Source organism: Mandrillus leucophaeus, unplaced genomic scaffold, assembly GCF_000951045.1.
Source record: "Mandrillus leucophaeus isolate KB7577 unplaced genomic scaffold, Mleu.le_1.0 Scaffold95, whole genome shotgun sequence".
NCBI classification, from domain to species: Eukaryota; Metazoa; Chordata; class Mammalia; order Primates; family Cercopithecidae; genus Mandrillus; species Mandrillus leucophaeus.
This window is the reverse complement of record NW_012110363.1, coordinates 4869457-4891919: the sequence shown is the minus strand read 5'-3', so window position 1 is coordinate 4891919 and position 22463 is coordinate 4869457. Positions and strand designations below refer to the sequence as shown.

The window sequence follows — 22463 nt, the reverse complement described above, 5'->3', positions numbered from 1 at the left end:
AAAAAAAAAAAAAAAAAAAAACACAAAACAACAAAAAAACCCAACCAGAATGTTGGAACAAATCAAAAGCTGAAAAGATACTAAATAAAGGAGGAGAAGTGATACATGGTAATCGGTATAAATCAGAATTTAGGAAGTTAGAACCCCTCTGAGAAATGCATCTAGAGAGGAGGGAAAGCAGTTATAAGGGCATATACTGGATAAAACTAATTAAAATAGATGAGTATGGAAAAAAAGTGATGAGAACCATCGGAAAGTACCTCCCCAGGGACCCATTAGGAAATACCTCCTTCTGCGAGTAGTCCCTCGTGTACGGTTCCTAAGAATATTCAAAGGGCAGGACAGAAATAATAATAAACAATCCTCTCTATAAAATGACTAGATTACAGGCTGATAGAGTTTTAATTGAGAGGACTTTGCAAGTGACTGAGAAATCAGCCTAGAATTCAAGAGAGTAACTCAGAATTGTAGGCTGAAGCTAGGATTTCTATTTGAGAAAACCTTCCTAAGAGCTCATTACTGTTACTTTGATTACATCTGCCTACTGCTGCAGGATATCAACAGTCATTTCAGGAATTCATGAAATATTTTTTGTTAAATCAGTTTCAATATTAATAAAGAAGCAGCATTACTTATCCAAAATCTGGCATAACAAACTACAGGGGAAAGAACACTTAGAATATTATTTTTTAGCAATGCATTTGAGTATTGCACATTTTAATAACTAAGGAATAAATGGAAATGGTAAAACAAGGAAGGTTATTAAAAATACAATTTATAATCACTTAAACTATATAAAATAATGAGTGCAATGTGACTGGAACCAGTGCTAATACATTATAGCCAAACTTCATAAAATAAAGCATTTTTAAAACAATAGACCCACAATATTAAATATTTACTGGAAGTTGAAGGCAATTTTTTTTTGAGTCCTGGATAACTGAAGCTAATTTTTAGAGTAGATTTGTTTTCATGAGTATAATTTTTTAAAATAAAGAAATTGCACAACAACGTGAATGTACTTAACATGACTGAACTGTGTACACTTCGAAATGGTTAAGATAATAAACGTTGTTATATGCTTTTTACCTCAATTAAAAATAAAAATTTAAAAGAGACGCAAATGGGGAAAAAGCAGAAGAAAAAGTGAAGGAGTCAAGAGGGCTTACAAGTGAAACAGGCCAAAGACAGGGTGCACGGAAGCAGGAAAGGTGCTGGACGAAGTAGGAGGAGAGGTCACAGAAAGCAACGGTGGCAAATAGGGACACAGAGTTGAGACTCAGGGAGGGAGAGACAGAGGGAGTAGAGAGACAGAGGAAACTAGGAAGAAAGAGGGAAGAATAGAGAGAAGGGAAAGCAGAAAGAAAAAAGATGGGATGTTAGAGAGGTGCAAAATGATAGAGAACTGGGGTGAAGCCAAAAGAGGATGGAGAAGGAGAGGCGATAACAGCCAGGAGGGTAAAACAAGTAGAGAAAAAGAAAACAAAGAGGGAGGAAGAGGGAGAAGAAAGGAAAGAACTATTGAGGGGAACAATAGTGAAAAGTTGGAAACTAGAAAGAGAGAAAAGAATGAGGTGGAGAAGCTGAGAGAAGTTAGAAGTTCTGTAAAGAAAGCATGGTGAAAGAAAGGGGGTTAGAGAGGTAGGGGACTATACAGACAGAAACAAAAATAAACAAGGAGAAGCTGAGAGAGAACAAAAATAGGAGACGAGAAGAGAGTTAAGGATCTTAAAGGCACACTTATTCCTGATCACATTCTAATAATGTCTATGTTGTAGAATTCCCCTTTCAACAGTGTTTCCTTATACCCTACACAGTTTAACTTATCTCATCTTTATTATCATTATTTCAAATGTTTTCTAATTTCTTTTGTGCAATTTGTTTGGCTTGTGGGTTATTTAAATGTGGTTTTCAGCTGGGTACGGCGGCTGACACCTGTAATCCCAGCATTTTGGGAGGCAGAGGCAGGTAGATCGCTTGATCCCAGTTCGAGACCAGCCTGCAAAACATGGTGAAACTCTGCCTTTACAAAAAATGCAAAAATTAGCTGGGCATGTTGACGCACATCTGTAGTCCCAGCCACCAGGGAGGCTGAGGTGGGAGGATCACTTGAGCCCATGGTTGGGGCTGTGGTGAGCCTTCATTGTACCACTGCACTCCAGCCTGGGTGACAGAGTGAGACTCTGTCTCAAAAACAACAACAACAACAAAAATACATGGTTTGATTTCTGAGACAGTGAGAATTAAAAAAAAATTGATTTGTAGTCTAATTCCACTACATTTTGAAAAATACAAGGTAAACTTCTGAGAAAAAAATTTCACACATTTTAACTTATATTAAATCAGTGGTCCAAATCTCTTTTGGGTAGAAAAGGTCCTTTTCATTTCCACAAACTCTTAACATCATTAGGTCAAAAAGAGACCTATATGGAACTACTTCAGTCAGTGGTGTAGACAGCGGCATTCAAACTTTGCATACCTATTCCAAGAAAGAAATACATTTTATACTGCAACCTCAATGCACCTTTTGAAACAGACATTTTACAAAGTATAAAAGTAAGTCACTGATATTTTCTATTCTATTACACCAATTAAATGCTTTTTAATTAAACCCACTAAATTGTTTCCACAGCCCACTAACGGGTGGCATCACATTGTACACAGGGAAGTGGCTGGGCAGAAGCAAGGATCACCGAGCTCCCGAGCAGCAAGCCTGTGAAAGTGGCATCCAGCCTCCCCCTCTCTTCCCTGGTAGTGCTGAGCAGCCATGGAGGGGGAAGACACAGTGGCGCCTGTCCTGGAAAGCTCTCAGAGGAGTCTTTGGAATGATTCCAGATAGTCTTCTCTATACTTAGGAACCTGGATTGAAATTATATCTGCATCATTGTGTATTCCCAGCAGTTTCTATTTTCATGTTTACTGTGACTTGCTAAATACTGAATGAAAACAATGAAATGTGAAGCAAGTGCTTCTACCTGTCAAATTACTGAAGGCCCCCCGACTTCATTGTAATAATGGAAACTCGGCCATCACTTACACTTGGCTTTACAAAGCTATCACAGGCCTTCACTGACCAGAAGCTATCACAGGCCTTTGATGACCAGGGCCTTGTCCCCTCCTCACACTCCTCCTGTCAATAGCCAGACTCCTGATGGATTGTTTGGGGGAAGGGAGGACTGAAGACTTTCAGCAATACACGATCTCCTCTGAAAGACCAGGATTGTGAACCTACAGGAAAAGACTCTTCCTTGTTATGCTGAACATAGGGAATTAATGGCTCTCAGTTATGTTTCAGATGAGAAGCACACCTAATTATGAGTACATTTATTTAACTAAATGCACACTACTTAATTAGCATTGTTTTAAAATGGGTGACCCAGCAGCACGGAATACAATGTTTCCTTAATATCCAGCCCCCTTTCTTTCTCCACTTAATGAGCCGACGTTTCTTTCAAGACTATTATTGTTCTATAATAAAAACAGCCATGTTCTGTCTTCCCCAGGAAAAACTTCCTGTATGACCGAGAATGAGTTAGGCATGTTCTGAGTAATTATCAAATCAGGGCAATTAGCATATCCATCACCCCAAACTTTTATCATTTCTTTGTGTTGGGAACATTTGAAACCTTTCTTCTAGCGTTCTCTGAAAATAAGCTATTAACTATCCTAATCTAGTGCTAAAGAACACTAGAACTTATTCCTCCTATCCAGTTGTAATTTTGTATTTGTTAACTAGCCTCTCTCCATATCCCCCCTCCCTTAAGTCCATTTAAATATCCATAAATTCTTTAATTGATTTAGAATATGCCTTTTACCCCTAACCACGAGGGGGCTTATATTTGCTTATACATCTCACGACCAAGAGCACAAGGACAAGACAACATTTGTACTGTTACAAAATGAGGCTGAGAGTAATAAGTGTAGGGATGAGAATCTAATGAATATGTGTAAAACCAGTGCTTGGCTCATAGTGTCAGCTTTCATTATTGTTATTATAACATGCTGCTTTCCAGGATGAGGTGCTTTTCTGTGGATATTTTTGATTGTTACAACTTTGGGTGGGAGGTGGGAGGGGCAGTTCTACCGGCATCTAGTAAATGGAGGCCAAGGATGCCACTCAACATCTGTTAATGCATAAAACAGCTCTTCCCACACCCCACAACTCAACCAACAAAGAATTATCTGATCAACAGTGCTGAGGTTAAGAAACCTTACTCGAGGGTGAACAGCCGCTGTGGAATGGGAGAACACAGTTGGCTTACACTGCTTTAAGAGTGTAGCACAAAGCTGCCACTTGGGGTAAGGAGAGGAAGGTGGTGGCCTTACAGTTAGAATCCAGGGACCAACTTCCTATTCCTCATCTGCCCAATGACAACCTATGAACTATTGGGTGAGAGAGCCAGTATAAAGTACAAATTCTAGCTTTTCTTTTTTCCTATTCCATCCTATACATTCTCTGAATAGTCAAATTAGGTACTAACCCAGCTGTGCCCAGAGAGGATTATATGGATGTGTTTTGGCCAGCATGTTCACTGACTGGGAGGTACGTTTCTCTGAGAAGGCTTTAATGGGAGGGTGATCCACAGGCATGACAGTTGGGACCCAGGCCAGGTGGTAGGTTAACACTGCAGTCAGTAAGGCAGCAAAAAACCTTGGAGAAATGGAAAAAGATACAACCAACTTAGTCAATACAGAAAGAGGCACGTCCTATGCAGTACATACATTGGTTATGGGATTTGCATACAAGTCTCCAGAGAGTTGAAGCTTACTGGTTTTTATTGATCTGTTCTATCAGAAGCGTAAACTCCTTGAGAAAGCGCTGGCAGAGCTGGTTTTTTTCCAAAGTGCCAGACATCATGGTAAGCCATACAGGTTCAGCTATCCTTGGAACAGAATATAAGTTCCAGATAGTTCCTCTATAGAACAGAAAGAGAGGGAAACACAAAAGTGTCAGAAATACTATTTTGGATAACCTTGGTGTAAAAGAATAAAGGAGAAAACAACATGAATCTATGTAGTCCTTAAAAGATTCAAGCTCCACACATAACAGGGGTTGGCACACTGTGGCCCACAGGCCAAATCTGACTGCCACCTTTCTTTGTAAATAAAAAGTTTTACCGGGTCCCAGCCATACTCATTCATTTACTTATTTACTGTCTATGGCTGCTTCCGTGGGACAGCGGCTAAGTTGGGTTGCTACTACAGAGACTCTACAGAAACTGAAAGTACAGAACTAGAAAGCCTGGCTTTTAGCTTCTTGACCTTTGAAAAATGGACACATCATTAAAGTAGGACCCAGATTCTCGGCTGGGCGTGGTGGCTCATGCCTGTAATCTCAGCACTTTGGAGCGCCGAGGTGGTAGATTACAAGGTCAAGAGACTGAGAACATTCTGGCCAACATGGTGAAACCCCATCTCTACTAAAAATACAAAAATTAGCTGGGTGTGGTGGCAGGCACCTGTAAACCCAGCTACTCAGGAGGCTGAGGCAGGAAAATCGCTTGAACCCAGGAGGTGAAGGTTGCAGTGAGCCGAGAGTGCACCACTGCACTCCAGCCTGGTGACAGAGCGAGACTTAGTCTAAAAAAACAGGAAAAAGAAAAAAAAAGTAGGACCCAGATTCTCAAGCGCAAGCCAGTGTCCAGTCTGACCACAGCAGAGCAACAGGCAAATCTCTAGTGCTTTCCCAAAAAATTATGGAAGGTGTACTAATCATCAGATTACCATCAAAGAGCACAACTTTATGTCATTCTCAAATATATGACTTAAGTCTTAGCGATCACCAGATAATGAGTAACATGTTACTTGAGTACTTTAACACATAACCCAGAGTTAAAAAAGGCTTGTGATTTTGCTCCAGGTAGCATTATAGAGTTCACCAACATATACGTTAAGCATCATAAAAGTGTTCTAACATTCAAAGGATTATAAATCTTTTTTCTCCTTCAGCTATGGAATAACAGTTTGACTCATTAGCTCATGACTGCTTTGGAGTGGGATTCCATTCCCCACCAAGAAAGTGGCTCTAAATGGTGCAACAATCCCAACTCAGCATGATGAAAGAGGATCCCACCTGCTACCTAATGCAATTTACCTTTCCACGCAGATACAAGGAGCAAGGACTCCCTTTCCACACAGATACTAGGAGCGAGGACTCTAGACACCAGTTTCCAGAGGACACTGGGTATAAACTAGGACTGTCCTGGCAAACTGGAATGTATGTCTCCCTGACATGCATAACCTCTCCATCTGTGCTTTGAATAAGCATCTGTGAACTCAAGTTTCCACATCTGTAAAACGGGGTTAGTAGTGCTTAGGGCTTTTGTGAGGCTGACATATAATAATGAATAGACTGGTGAGAGATACCTGAACATTAGTTTTCCCCATTCATCCTGATAAAAACAATCCTATCAGGGACTGTCGGTCGAGCAGTAGTGAGGATTACTCATTGGTAAATTATTTAAATTTTTTGCTTCATTTGTTCTGTTTTCACCTTGAAGAGCGGAACCACAAAAGTAAGGAATAACTGCCAGGCCCCCAATTCTTCCAAGTTACAGTTTCTCTTTATCCATGGCTGCTCATAAATATCTCCTGCTGGATTTGCCAAACTTTGCCACTTTACCTGAATTCTCCCAGAGCTTCCATCAAACGGCTGACGTAAAACTGGACTCGGAGACTTGATTCTGCTATTTTCCTACAGGAGATCATAGCCTTTGTTGAAGAGAAAGCAAGCCAAATTACTGAGAAGAAATTTTATAACTTATCTACTGGGCTTTATTAATAAAAAATATGTAATCAATTAACAACACTCAAGGTAATAATGCCTTCAGTCATGAAAAAGCAGTAATTTCTTTCCCTAAGGCAACCCAGTATCTGGTAACTAACATCAACATGCCTAAGAATTTATCACTGCTATGGGTGATTTAACTTCCTTAGGAAAGACATCTGATACATAAAGAGAGAAATTCTGCCATTTTCACAGCCCCACAATCACTTCTCTATTTGACTTTGGATTACATCCTTATTACCTTTTCAATTGCACTCTTCAGCCTGTTCATGTGAGATTCAAACAGGGGAAAATGAGAAAAGAAGAAGTCCTGAAAATTCCTTTGTGCTTCTTCTTTCTCACATAGGGAAAAGATGATGCTTATAGCAATTTTCTTCCTCCTAACCATAGATGGATTAGAACTACAGGTTTCTTCAGCCAAGCTGAATGTCTCATCAGTTGACCTGGAGGGAAATATAAGTTTGAAAAGTTGCCATGCATCAATGAGTCACACTGATGGTCAACTGTAATGACTGGGGATGACACCCAGAACATTCAGTCGTAACTAAGAGTATATCCGCCTTTAGTTCACTCTCTTCTATAATTCTCTGGCATGAAGATGAGAACGTCAGCTTGCTTGCCACACAGTATTATCCTAATATGGAAAGAAACTCAAACGAAAGCTACAAGTAATTTAAATTTCCTGTTGTTACTCTTGTCCTTTTCCTTTGGATCATTTTATGTCAAACTGATGATATTTAAGAAGGAATATGAAATATCTGTTTACCCAAAACACAGTCCCTTTATTTTGGCTGACAGATACCAATAGATAAGACGTCAAAAGAGGAATGATCCTACATGGTATTCTGTTGAACAAGAGTATCACCTTTGAACATGTACTGGTACTTCCAGGATTACTTTCCCAGGGCTATTAAAACTACTAGATCAAGTAACTCTTCTAAATGCTCAGATTAAGCCATGTGATTAAGCTCTCTGAAAATCCTTCAAGCAGAAACACTTACCTCTCTTCTGCTACAGCAAAATTTTCAAAAAACCTATGATTCTTTTGAGAGACTCAGCTTCTGTGATGACAGCCATGAAGCCCCAAACTTCTAAATATATATTTAGTCTTACAGGGTAAGCCTCACAAAAATGGCCTAACCACGTCTCTTACTTAACTACTGTGGAAAGCCAGTGTAGCTACCAAATAGCTACTAACAGCAAGCGTACAAATAAAATATTTTTTTTCCTACAAAAACACCAACACAAAGGACCTAACATTGCAAATGAGAACCCTACACGGGCAATACATTTTCTCTTTCTCACTAACTCCATCATTTAGTCTCATATCTCTGCCAAATATGGAAAGGTACTGCTTTCTCCATTTTCTTGACTATAAATTACAACATAACAATTACTCATGCTGGGCAGAATATGAGAATTAGCCTTCTGCCCCTGGTCTTCAACTTATTTACTTAGGGCTCTACTCATAGTCTTTAATGCTTGTGTGATTTCAAATAAACCCAGATTTTATTATTAAACATACATAGGCCAAAAGTGTTATGGTCAGGAAAGCTATTAATTAATTAATTTTGGGAGGACAGGGTCTCACTCTGTCAGCCACGCTGGGGTGTAGTGGTGTGATCATGGCTCACCGCAGCCTCAATTACCCAGGCTCAAATGATCCTCCCACCAGCCTCCCAAGTAGCTGGGACTACGACCACAGGCACACACCACCGTGCCCAGCTACATTTTCTTTTTTTTTTTTGGTAAAGATGGAGTCTCCTTATGTTGCCCAAGCTGGTCTTGAACTCCTGGGCTCAAGTGATCCTTCCATCTCACTGTCCCAAAGTGCTGGGATTACAGCTGTGAGCCACTGCATCTGGCCATTTCACTTTTAAAGGAAAGGAGATAGACATCTTATTCTAACCTCGTTATATGTTACTGTTTTCCTTAACTTCAAGCAAGATTCTAGAGATGTAGTTATGGTTGGTAAATCAGTAAAAGGTTTTCACTCCAGATGTGTCACTAATGGCACATAGTGCTCTTATAAATGCTACACATTACCATAAATCGTCAATTGCTTTCTCCGGGAAATCCCTAGATTCTAATCATCAGAGAAAATTCTTGAGGTTTCCTTAGAACTTCACACAATTTCATATAATGTTCTCTCTTCTTTACCAAGGTACTGGTACTAAAGCCTTGTTTTCTTGCACTACAGTAGTTGATTTCTGTTCTGTATAGGAAATTCTTCTGAGTTTACATTACAATAAGGCTTGCTTGCAATCCTTTCCTCTTTGTCTGTCATCTTACATTTCCCTTCTTTTTCAAAAGTAAAATGGCCATATCAGTCCACTCATTTTTAGGCCAGCTTTAATAATCAAACTGTAATAAACACTGAACCCCATACAGTTTCTCATCATCATCATCTCCACCCTATAAACAATAGCCAATGCTCTCATCAGTTTTAACGTAGGAGAGAGTGCCACCTGCTGAATTTCTGAAAAACTTCCATAGCTGTAACAGTGGAGAACTTACTTGCTTTACTATATCCCTCCACTGAGTTTTAAATTAACTGAGTTTCATTCTGTAGTTTTTTTTTTTTTTGAGACGGAGTCTCGCTCTGTTGCCCAGGCTGGAGTGCAACAGCATGATATCTGCTCACTGCCAGCTCCGCCTCCCAGGTTCACGCCATTCTCCCGCCTCAGCCTCCCGAGTAGCTGGGACTACAGGCACCCTCCACCACGCCTGGCTAATTTTTTGTATTTTTAGTAGAGACGGGGTTTCACTATGTCAGCCAGGATGGTCTCGATCTCCTGACCTCGTGATCCGCCTGCCTTGGCCTCCCAAAGTGCTGGGATAACAGGTGTGACCCACCGTGCCCGGCCTCATTCTGTAGTCTTGGATCAACCATGCAACGTGGAATAAATCAGGTCATGTAGTATCTTACTTATAATTTAAGAAGTATTCTACAATAAAAGGATATTTAAGAATGTTTTCAAAAATTTAAGTGTGTGCCCCAGTACTTCATCATACCTTTATCTCCATGTCACCAGAGAAGGTACACAGGCTGTACTGCAAATGTGGAAACTGAGGCAGAGTGCTGCCTCAACTTTTCCCGGGAACAGAAAGGTTCTCAGTAACAATGCTGGAGTTAGAACCCAGGATTTCTATCTTCTAGTCTAGGCTCATTACTTGGATGCTGGCAATGACCAGGGATTCTGACCCCATGCCTAATCTGTCTGCTGCTGCTCATGCTAGCCAATGCATCATGCCATGCAGAGCACTGAGGGAAGGAACTGGAAGCAGTCTGATGAGCTGACAGTGCTGAGAGTCAAGGAAAGGCTGTAGCTACACACATTTTTTTTTCCTAACGAAGAAATCAAATAGAATTTTGTTAACATTTATGGATAAGCGTTTATGTACATTGTAAGTACTTCAAGATCATAAATAATTAAAGCAAAAATGGCTATTTAAGTACATCTCAACAATCTATCATTGATATCAGGACTCCTTAGTCTAATTGTTATTTATGTCAGTTTTGAACTTATACTGAATCGATGTATTACATTGGACTATATGAAATTAATGTTTTGTAGGTCAAAGAACACCCCATCAGCAACTTTATAAGGTTGGTCCAATTTAATAATTCAAATCAAAGGCTTCCTGGGACATTATACCTTGCTCTTTAGGGTTTCAATTGCCTCGGCAAGTGATGGAATCCCTGAGGTTAGCTGTTAAATGCCCAAGCCCCATTCCCCATTCAGTAATCAAAGCCTACCACTTGGCACAGTAGGGAGCCCTGAGGTCAGTGTGGAGCCAACTGTTAAGAATTGTGAATATTGAAAACATTCATTCTATTTTATAGAATATAGTGTTGCCTGATTTTAACAAAAAACAGAAACTGTGAATATCATCCCTGCTACCTTTAACTCTCTTAGGAAGGACATTTTTAACTACCATGAATCTTCTGTCAAAGCCAGAAGCAATCATAACGTTTGGTACCCACTGTTCTACTGTCTCCAGCACAAAAAATGAATTTTCACAACCACATACCTGCCAAAAGGGAGAGATCAACTACAACATCCTTTAAATGAAGCGATCTTAGGCCGGACGCGGTGGCTCAGGCCTGTAATCCCAGCACTTTGGGAGGCCGAGGTGGGAGGATCACGAGGTCAAGAGATTGAGACCACCCTGGCCAACATGGTGAAACCCCATCTCTACTAAAAATACAAAACGTAGCTGGGCGTGGTGGCACATGCCTGTAATCCCAGCTACTCAGGAGGCTGAGGCAGGGGAATCACTTGAACCCGGGAGAAAGAGGTTGCAGTGAGCCAAGATCGCGCCATTGCACTCCAGCCTGGCGACAGAGTGAGACTCCATCTCAAAAAAAAAAAAAAAAAAAAAAAAGGGATCTTCACAGGCACAGTGACCAATTCAAAATGTCTGCTACACTCACGTTCTCGGTGTTCAGCAGTACTCCACTAAGGGCTTGCTGCGTGGGCATGCGACCCGGCACACACAGGGTCCCCCTTTCACAAGAGCCCCAGGTTTCATTTAATGTTCTGTGATCACCATCTTGAATTTTAAAGAATTTTATCTTTGAACTTTTGTGCTGTAAGTGAAGTCTAATGGGACAATGAAGCATGTGTTGGGATGAAGTCTAATGAGACAATGAAGCTCAGAAATAGATACTCCAAAGTATGACACTTTGGTATGCTGAGTACTTTGAACTGAAGGACAAGGGCTCAGAAGCAAGACCTTGCTTTTCTGACCTTATCCTGCCCTTCCTTTTCCTACTCCTCTTTCTCCCCAAAGGCACAGAAACTAAGATTCCTGTTCCCCAAGGTAAATAAAAAAACATGAGCCTCTTTTTTCACCAAAGCCAACTGTAAAATTTATTATAGAAATACTATTCTAACTTCCTCCCACCTTTGTAAGTGCTGGTCGCAAATAATTTCTCTGACCTACCTTGTCTGAAAATAGATCATAAGACCATTCCATTCCAGAGGGGTCTTACCCTCTACCTGGGAGGAAGGAATGCTATACAGAGAGGTCAAAAAGAATTCCGACAAGACAGGCCCCGCTGGGTTTTCCTGCTTAAGTCTATTACCAGTAGATCATCTCTTTCCAATCACATTTCTACATGGCAGTCCATTCTTTGTTGAACTTAAGCATAAAAATACAGTTCTCCTTGGGTCCCTCAATCTTCATGTCTGAAGGCTCCATGTCATATGAAACTCTGACTGAATAAAATTGTTATGTTTCTCTCTTGTTAACCTGTATTTGTTATAGGAGTGTCAGCCATGACCCTTATGATGGGGAGGGCATGGGGTCTGGGTTCTGATGGGGAACTCAGAACCCAGGGCTTGCAGCCCAGACACCGAGCAACTGGCCCGGCAGTCAGGCACATACCCATAAGCCTGGGGCAGGCCATGGTGTTACAAGACTCTAAGTGGCACGGCCGGGTCTTGGAGCCACACTGATGGCTGTGACTATGGTGACAGCAGAAGCTGCAGAGGCCATGGTTGTGGGAGACAGGGGAGCGGAGAGAGGAGGGACTCTGGTAGCTCCAGGAACCAGGGTGGAAGGCCAGCTTGCCATCAGTCACTGGAGCCTGTCCCTATAGAGTCTGCACAGATATTTAACTCTCTGACCTGGGCCCCAGGACAGTAAATTATCACAAAGTAAAAGCCTACATGGGGACATTGCAATAAAGAATATCAGGGAGTTACTACAATTCTGCAAAGAGTTTAGTCTCTGTTTTTGAAAACTGCTGCAACACTGCAAAGTAAATATTCGTAGGCATAGAAATAGAAATTGAATGTAAAGATTGTTATGCTGGAAAAAACCACCCTGTTTTCATATGAAGCTTCAGATGAACAAATTATTAAAGAGGAAGCCTTTCTTAAAATTAATTTTTCCTTGTAATTGAGGACACAGTGATAGAATGCACAAACAGGCATTTTGAATTATATATAACTCATGAGAACATTTTTAGTTTCTTGTAAGATCTCCACAAGTTACAGGAAATGTCAGAAGAAATATTAAAATAAGCTTGTATAAATTTACATCTAAAATTAAATTCAGACTTACTCAAAATGGATTTGTGTGAAGAATTAAATCTTTTAAAAAACTGTTTAACAAGAATCATCTGATGCAGATGTACTAAAATTTACATCTTGAAAGTTTATCAAAAATTTATCCAAATGTTGTCATAGTCCATAAAGCTATGTAACACTGCATCAGCAGAAAGATCCTTCTCCAAGTACAAAATTATCAAAAATTATTTGCCACCTTGTATTTGCCAGGAGTGACTATCACTTTCAATTATATCCATTGAAAGCCAAGTTGCTAAAACTATAAACTTTGATGACCAAACAAATGTATTTGCAGAAAAGGCTTACAACACCAGATATCACATAAAGTATTCTTAAAGAAAAACTTTTTTCCTTTTTAGTCCCTTTAATAACACTTTTCTTGTTTTTTGAGTAAGAGGCACCACATTTTTATTTTGCACTGGTCCCATAAATTAGGTAGCCAGCCTTGACTGTATTCACAACCTTTCTGAATGTGAGATACTTATTTTAGGTATAAGAGTTCACTAGAGATTCACTAGTTCCCAATGCCAGATCTCAATTCAAATTAGTTTTGAAGAATTTCGAAGGAGTTGAGAAACATTATTTCAACTTTGGATTTAAGCCTGAAGGGATAAAAAAAAAACATCTTCAGAAAAGAGATGTTGAAAGAGGATGGTTTCCAAGACTCATCTCTTCCAATCACAGAAGCTGTCATAATGACAGTGAGGATGGTGGCGGTGCCATCTCCTGAGAGTTGCAGTAATGGTAATGACAATGATAGCAATAATAATAGTAAATAAATCATACTGGCCATATTTTATTGCCCATATCCTATGTCTTGGCTAAACACTGGACTTGCTTTATCTCATTTAACCCTCCCAGCCACAATCTGAAGCTGTGCTAGTGTTATTATATTGCAGATGATGATGCAACACTCAGAATCCAGGTTAACTTATTCTATCATACATCTAGTGAGTGACAGGGCTAGGACTTGTGTTCACACAGAATTCCAAGCTTTTAATCATTTCATTCAAAGTCCACCAACCAAAAAGTAGCTTCTTGATGGGTGGCAAAGGTATAACTTTTTCTTTCCAGCTAGCTCCCTAGGATTGTGAAAGGAACAGAAGCGAGGCAAGCAACCTGATGTGTGCTACTCACACACCCTGACCCCTCAGTTTCTCAGCTCGTCTCTTCAGTGCCATCTCTTCCAGGAAGGGCTCCCTAATTCCCCCCATGAGCATCACTGTATTTTCTCCATCCTGAGTCTCACAGCACTTTATGTCTTCCTATGATATTTACCACGTAACATCTTTATACCATTATTTATGTGTGTACCATCTCGTAAACTATTCAAGTACAGGCACATGCTAAACTATCTTATACCTTCACAGATCCCTAAGTATGGTGAGTACCAGTCAATTTACTAAATCAGTTAATTGACATGTGAATTTTTATAGGTACACATAAAAATTCCCCTTCAAGTATTTGGATTGTAGGAAGAACAAGTTGGAAGCTATGAATGTAACATCAAATGTACATTTTGCACACAACTAACCTTTAGATCCAAAAACCAACTGAAATGAAGACAGAAAATACCTAGATGCCATCTCTATTTAAAATCATGTTCATATCTGTTTAGTTTAAGAATTTACGTATCACAAACCCTTGACTTCATATATTTTTGAATACAAAACTGGTATCACTGTAGCCAAGGAAGAGATTGATCCACCCTTCATTACTTTTATAAGCTACATCTGGAAGGGACCCACTTTAAAGAGAGCACACCATTTTAAAAGAACACCCAATCTAGCTCAACATGATACAACTACTCAGATACTTCCCAGTGTCTTCCAAAGAAGAAGATTTTTAAATTTCAGCTTTTATTTATTCTTTCCTTTAGAACTTCCAATTTGTAAACTTTCAGGCTAAGCTGAAGCTAATAAAAAAGTTTTGGTTCTTTTTCCACTGACAATAGGCACGAACAGTTGCCCTGCCAGTTTCATCAAGCTGCCTACACTAGCACTTTTCTCAGCAAGAGGAAACTTGCAACTCACCTCCTTGGAATGATGCCATTTTCCAAACTTGTTGTCTGACTTCGAAGCCAGCGACGCTGGTAACTGCTGGAAGAAGATGTAGAGGAACTTGGAGATGGGAAAGGTGTGATCAAAAGACTGCTTAGTGAGGCTGTAGGAAGAATTTAGAATTTAAAAGTTGAGGTCAATTAGTCCTTATATAGCTACATAATGCACAACATTATGAATGTATTTAACATCATTTAACTCTACATTTATTATGTATTTAATATCACTAAGCTGTATACTTTGCCATTAAAAAATGACAAAACCTGCAATTACCTTTGCACCAACCTAATAAAATGGTTGAGATGGTAAATTTTATGTTATGTGTATTTTAATACAATCCAAAAATTGGAAAAAAATATCTATGCCAAGTAATCTAAAATTTCAGGTTCTACCAGTCATATCCAGCAGGGGGAAGACTATAATTTCTCTCTTGCTAAGATTTCTGAACAGCAAAGAAAACATCCTTTAAAAAGGAAAACAAATTAAAGGAAATAAGAGTGTTACAGATGTAGCAAGTGCATAAATTAGCAGGCCCATATTACAAATGCAAAATAATCATTACTCAGAGTGTAGATTGCAGATTTCTACTAAAATGGTCCACACGACATAACTATATTGCCACCTGGTATCTAATGCTATACACAATGCTTGCTTTACACACATTTCTTCCTGAGTACTCCTTCACTCTAGACTTTGAGGTAAAATTTAGGTAAATAAGTTTTTTCCCCACCGAGTATCATGTCTTCCAACCTTCATCTCCACATATACAATACTTAGCCTCCTTCCCTCCAGCCCCCACTGCTACTCTGTTGTCTGTGAAAAAGAAACCTCTACTCTCCAATATGCTCTCTGCTTGAACTACTTATTTGCTTCTGAGCCTTTCTCTGCTTCCTCCTGCTACATATTAGATGCCTACACCTGCGTCTCAGGAAGTATGAGCTGACAGTGCCAGCCCAGACTTTTCTAACCAGCAGGGAGGAGGGACTAGTCCTTCTCAGGTAGGCAAAGGGTTTCTTTCAAGTGAAGCTGCTTGATGAACATCTACTGATTTGAAAGAATGGAAGAAAACAGACTTGTTCTGCTTTTACTTCCCTAGGGCAAAGGAATTAGACATTGAAATGTCACTCAGTCCAGTGGAAAATAAAATAGGGTGCTACAGATGGCCAGTCAACATTTTCTGAAACAAATCACAGGGTAAAGGAAACTGATTTTGGTAAACACAGTATACTATGCTCATGAATATGACTTGATAAAGCAGTGTCTCCACACAAACTATTACATTTTTATTTATACTTTTGTGGGCAAATGTAAATAACCTGACTCCCCGACCTGAGCTCTTATATACTACAGGAGTTACTTTGCTATCAACTAATAGGACATGCCAGGTGTGCTAGGCAACTGGGATAAGTGGTGGACAAGTCTATAATAGTATCAACGAACATGATGACTCAAGTTTCTTTCCAAAGCAGAGGTCTATGAGATGCTTTTCCTTTTATCTAGCTGATATTCACAGAAAATTTGTTTGGTAGGTCTTAATCATCTTTGCATCCATTGTACCCATAACAGTGCCTTGACCACAGTAGGCAATTAGCAAATGCTTCCTGAACGAATGGCTTTTTTTTTTTTTTAAACCAAACTGTTACATGTGGCTGGCCCCAGTAAGCTGACCTGGTTGCCATCTTGAGACCAGACTTAAATCCCCAAAACCAAATCCACATTTCAAGTATCACTGAACAGGTAATTTTACTGAGAATTTTGAAGGGAGTTAGAAGAGAGCTTTTCCTTGGAGTTACACAAAATTACTTAATAAAACATCCCAAATAGACACTTCTGTCCTGCCCCCTAGTTCCCAAAGTCCCCTACAGAATCCAGAAGCCCCCTCCCATATCTCTAGGGTCCTGCCTCTCTCCTTGCCTTATGCTGAGCAAATCAACTTCTGGTAGGCAGAAGACAAGGTTGACAGGGGTACTTGATGGATAAATACTTTTCTCCTGTCACAGTATTAGGGCTTAGAAAATGGTACCCCAACATATGGTGCCCTGGCATCCTGAGCACTTTGGACCAAAGGACACTGGAAGGCCTCAGAAGTCAAGTCTGTCTCAGACCTTCTCCTGCCCTTCTTTCTCCTGCTCCCGCTCCTCCCTGCAAGGCAAATCACAGAAACTAAAATTCCTCTCTGCATTAAGGCAAGTCATAGAAACTAGATCCCCTTTCCCCCAAAGCCAGCCATGAAACCTAGAAATATTACTCTAACATTCCCCTGCCTTTCTGTGTAAGAGCTGGCTATAAAGAAATTCTTACACCTACTTTATCTGAAAGTAGATTGTAAGACCCTTAATTCCAGAAGGGGTCCAGTCCTATACCTGACAGGAAGAAATGCCACACAGAGAGATCAAGAAGAATCTGGATGGGCCCTTGCTAGGTGAGTTTTCCCCTTTGGTCTGTGACTGTAAGATCAACCTCTCTTTGTCCAATCACAATTCTACCTGGCTACCCACTCTTCACCAAATCTAAGCATAAAAAGGGACAGTTTTCCCTTGGGTCTTTGGGTATCTCTGAAGGCTCCCAAACCATATAAAATTTTGATGTATTCTTCAGTATGACAACTGCATTTTTCAACTCCAGATTTTCTGCTTGATTCTTTTTAATTATTGCAATTTCTTCATTAAATATATCTGATAGGATTCTGAATTCCTTCTGTGTTCTCTTGAATTTTGAGTTTCCTCAACACAACTATTTTGAATTCTCTGTCTGAAAGGTCACATATCTCTGTCTCTCCAGGACTGGCCCCTGGTGCCGTATTTAGTCCATTTGGTGAGGTAACGTGATCCTGGATGGTCTTTATGCTTGTGGATGTCAGCAAGTGTCTGGGCATTGAAGAGTTAGATATTGATTGTCGTCTTCACAATCTGGGCTTGTCTGTACCCAACCTTCTTGGGCAGGCTTTCCAAGTGTTTGAAGGGACTTGGGTATTGTGATCTAAGTTTTTGGTCACTGCAGCTGTATCTGCATTAGGGGGTACCCCAAGCCAACTGACACTGTGCTCCCCTTGGCTGATCTAAGATCTAGAAGAATTCTCTGGATTACCAGGCAAAGACTCTTGTTCTCTTCCCTTACTTTCTCCCAAACAAATGGAGTCTGTCTCTCTGCTGAGCTGCCTAGACCTGGAGGAGGGATGACACAAACATCCCTGTGACAATCACCATTGAGACTGCACTGGGTCAGACCTGAAGCCAGCATAGCACTGGGTGTTGCCCAAGGCCTGCTGCCACTACTACCTGGTTATCGCCTATGTTTGCTTAAGGACCTAGGGCACTAAAATCAGCAGATGGTGAAGCCAGCCAGGCTTGTGTCCTTCCCTCAAAGGTGGCAAGTTCTCCCTGGTGGGTCCAGAGATGCTGTCTGTGAGCCAATGCCTGGAGTCAGAAACCTTAGGAATCTACCTGGTGCTCTGTTCTGCTGCAGCTGGGCTGGCATCCAAGCCACAAGACAAAGTCATTCCAACTCTTCCCTCCCCTGTCCCCAGGCAGAGGAGTCTCTCTCCATGTCTACCACCACCACAGGCCCACAGTGGGTATTGCCAGCCTATAGCTGATGTTCAATTAACGCCCAAAGGCTCTTCAGTCAGCTTATGGTGCATGTTGCCATGCCTAGGACTCACCCTTAGGGCAGTGGGCTCCCCTCTGGCCCAGGGCAGGTCCACAGATGCTGTCAAAGAGCCAGCGTCTGGAATTGAGGACCCTAAGCGCCTGCTTGGTGTTCTGCACCACTGTGCCCAAGCTGGTACCTTGGTGCAAGACAAAGTCCTCTTTATTCTTCCCTCTGCTTTTCTCAAGCATAAGGGGCCTCTCTTCATAGTCTCACCCAGGGCCTTAAGTCAGCAGGTGATGAATCCTGCCAGGACTGGGTCCTTCCCTTCAAGGCAGTGGGTTCGTTTGTGGCCCAGGCTGTGTCTGAAAATGTCCGGGAGCTAGGGCTTAGAATAGGCACCTCATGACATTGCCCAGTGCTCTATCCTACTGTGTCTGAGCTGGTATCCAAGTTGCAAGACAAAGTCCTCTTTACTGTTCCCTCTCTTCTCATCAAGTGAAAGAAAGGAGTCTCTCCTGGAGCTACGAACTACATTGCCTGGGGTTGGAAGTTTGGCGGCACAAGCACTCCCTTAGCTGTTGTGGCTGCTGTATCACTAAGCTGTGTGCACCCTAAGTCCACTGGCTCTGAGCCCAGCACAGCATCCGACTGGCCCAGGAGTTGCAGTCCTTGTGGTCTAGACAGCCTTTCAAGTTTATTCATTTAGGACCCCAGAGCACTTTAGCCCGTGGTGGCAAGGCGTTCCAAAACTCAAGTTCCAGCTGCTGGGATGGGCGTTTCCTTCTGGCTAGGGCTGGAGTAAGTGCTCTGTGGGCGCCAGCTGAGCTCTGCCTGGTGTTGGCAGCACTGCATTCCAATGCAAAGTTTCTCCCCAAGCGCACAGATTCCCTTTCTGCACCACACGGTCAGGGGATTGGGGAGGGGTGGCGCTGGCAATTCAAGACTGTCTCACCTACCCTCCCATCCTCTATGAAGTTAAAACCAGGTACGGTGATCGCTCAGCTGATTTTTGGTTTTTATGAAAGTGCTTTTTTTGTGTGAATAGTTTTCACATTTGGGGTTCCTGCAGGGCGGATGATCGATGGAGGCTTCCATTCAGCCATCTGGCTCTGCTTCCTCTTCACCTAAAATTTTAATTAAATCATTTGTTATGTTTTTCTCTTGTTAACCTGTATTTTGTTACAGGAGTGTCAGCTATGACCCTTATGAGGGGTGAGAAAAGGTATCACACCCTTTCTGCCCCTACAACACTAGACAGAGAAGACCCTGAGGTCCAATTTATTCTGGAAATTATCTGTATTATATAATTCAGTTTACAAACTGAATAAGAGTCCAGGCTCCTAGTTCAAATCCTGCTTCTGTGTCTAGCAGCGGTGACACTTGGACAGCAGTTGACTTAACCTGTCAGCTTTGTCATCTGTAAAACGGGGACAATAAAGTACCACACCTCAGTATTCTTCATAAAAGCTGCTATCTGCTAGTGGATTCTGAATTGTTTAGTGGATCAAAACCAACATTTAAAAAAAACAAAAAGAAAACAGAGTATATTGCACTGTTAATATTAATCCATGAAACTTCTCTGTAATATATAAAGATATTTCTTACTAGATCATGATGTAAAATGCATTAGCATGAGTTGCAGACCAAAGAAAAATTTGAAAAAACAGCTATTTCATAAGCTTCCTGTGAAGATTAAACAAATGGATACATGTACAACACTTAACCCAGTCACCCACACGATAAATGTTAGCTTTTTACTTCTTCTAATCATTCTTAGAAAACGTGGGCCAAGTAAGACAACTTGGAGTACTACAAGATTATTAGTTCTGATTAGTTAATTATGAGAAGAACTTAGAACTTGTAATAGAGACATAACAAGGGAAGGCAAAAAAATCAAAGAGAACATTCCTTTTTTCCTGCTGAATGACACTTTTTATGGCATGCAAATCAGACAGTTTATATTAAAGTGTTGGCTTAGTGTTATCCAGCGTTTCCTCATCAAAAGTATTTTAAGATTTTTATGTAAAAGTGCTGTGGCACCTCATTGTTAATCATAGACTCTAGATAACAATTCAGTACAACTTTCAAATGCAAGAGGACTAACCTTAACCTGAAAACAACTGCTATTTTCACGAGGGTGGATTCAGTCAACATTAGTGTATCTGAAAGTTGGCCTGCCTCACTGTCTGAATGGCAGTGCCTTCTGATGAAATGCATGCAATACTAGAGTGCTAGTACACATCTGAGTCACCTGGGGAGCTTGTTTAAAAAGAAAGCTTCACGAAGGTGGTGGTGCAAGCATGTGTGTCCAGTAACTTGGGGGCCTGAGGCAGGAGGATAGCTCAAGCCCAGAGGATCGCTTGAGCCTAGGAGCTTGAGTCCAGCCTAAATAACACAGTGAGACCTCATCTCTAAAAAAAAAGACAAGACAGCAACATGGGCTCTCCCCCAGTTGATTCACTACCTTTGGAATAGAGCCTAGCATCTACATGATAATGAAAAGAAATTCTGCATGAGTTCAGTGCTAGCTGTGCCCCCAGTTAACTCTGTGTACTGGATAAAGAAATTCTCCAATTGGTGCCTCAGTTATCAAATGCAAGACTCTTAGTTAAATTATTCACAGGCTCGGTTTCAGTTTTAAAAGTGCTATATCTAAATGGTTCCTTAATATTTTTAGCTTTTCTTTTACAATACTTTTATAATTAGAAAAAAGTTAATGCATATAGGTTGCAAAGATTTTGGCAGTTTTGTGCATTAAGAAGAAAATTAAAATTAACCCTAGTTCCATCACCAGATTACTGTTAACATTTTATATCTGGTTAACTCCCAGCTTAAACACAACTGTGCTTTTGTCCCCACCCTCCTATCTAAGGAGGTATCTTCAACTAGCATCCATTTATTCCTGCAGAGATTAACAATGAGAAAAGAGAATCAATCTAAATATTTTAAAATGCTGATTGCTGCTGTTCCTGGCATGTGCCAATCAAGTTCAAGATTAATGTTTAACTTTCTCTGAAAAAAATTTTGCTACTTGTGACAGTTTATTAGAAAACACTGTAGTGATTATTTGACAAAAGAATTTAGATTTGACCAAATAAGGCCCTGAAACTCTTAAATCAAATCCGTTCACTCAATGAATATTTACTGAACACTTCCTAAGCGCCTGCACCATGCTAGGGACCTAGCTCTAGGATGGAAACTGAAGGGACATAGGCAGAGTAGTTGCCCTTAAGAAACTTAACACTCATGGAATAAATACGATTATTTCAGACAGTGGTAATTACTATAAAAATAAGTTACCATGATTTTCTTTAAGTAACTAGGACAAAGGTTTACGGGGGTGGTAGAGGTAAAATCTGTAATCAGTGGTCAAGAACACCTTTATGAAAGCGGGTCATCTCAACTGAGACTTAAATACCAACAACAAAAGCCAGCCATGGAAAAGGCTCAAAGGGAGAACATCCCAGATATTCTATATGAAAAGAACCAGATAATATCAATAATTACAAAAAAAATCCATGCACGCTCCTATTTAAATATATGGATGGATTTATTTTTCCCCCTTCAGTCAAATATTCATTGATCATCTACTATATGCCAGGTACTATATGAGCTGCTGGGAACAGATCTGTTGATATGACAGATTGGGTAGGTTTCTGCCCTCCTGGAGCTCACACTCTGCGGGAGAAGAACAAACAAAAGTCTTCAAGGATTTCACAACATAACGACAGAATGTGTTAAGTCGAGAAAGAAAGTGCAAAAGTCAAGCACTCAGAAGCAGCTCCAGTTTCTTTAAAGGAAAAAGTTTTGAAGTTGGCTTCTTTATTCTGCTGGAAAATGTGATCATAGTTCCAAACAGGCAGCACCCTCAGACTTTGTCCAGGAAACACAGCTATAGCAAATGATCAGGGCAGGACCCTGGAACAGATCTACGCCCTGCCAAGC

General features: G+C 40.6%; 1 protein-coding gene across 2 annotated transcripts in view; it reads right to left on the bottom strand.

Moving 5' to 3' along the window:
* The window catches only part of FNIP2 (folliculin interacting protein 2), a 137172-nt gene that overhangs the window by 39054 nt on the left and 75655 nt on the right, over positions 1–22463 (bottom strand). For both annotated transcript variants that reach the window (XM_011970522.1, XM_011970523.1), the window contains 5 exons: positions 14901–15030; positions 7029–7230; positions 6623–6711; positions 4770–4916; positions 4482–4651 (listed from right to left, as the gene is read on the bottom strand). In XM_011970522.1, the coding sequence (XP_011825912.1) occupies positions 4482–4651; positions 4770–4916; positions 6623–6711; positions 7029–7230; positions 14901–15030 (738 nt within the window). The remainder of the gene's footprint in view (positions 1–4481; positions 4652–4769; positions 4917–6622; positions 6712–7028; positions 7231–14900; positions 15031–22463) is intronic.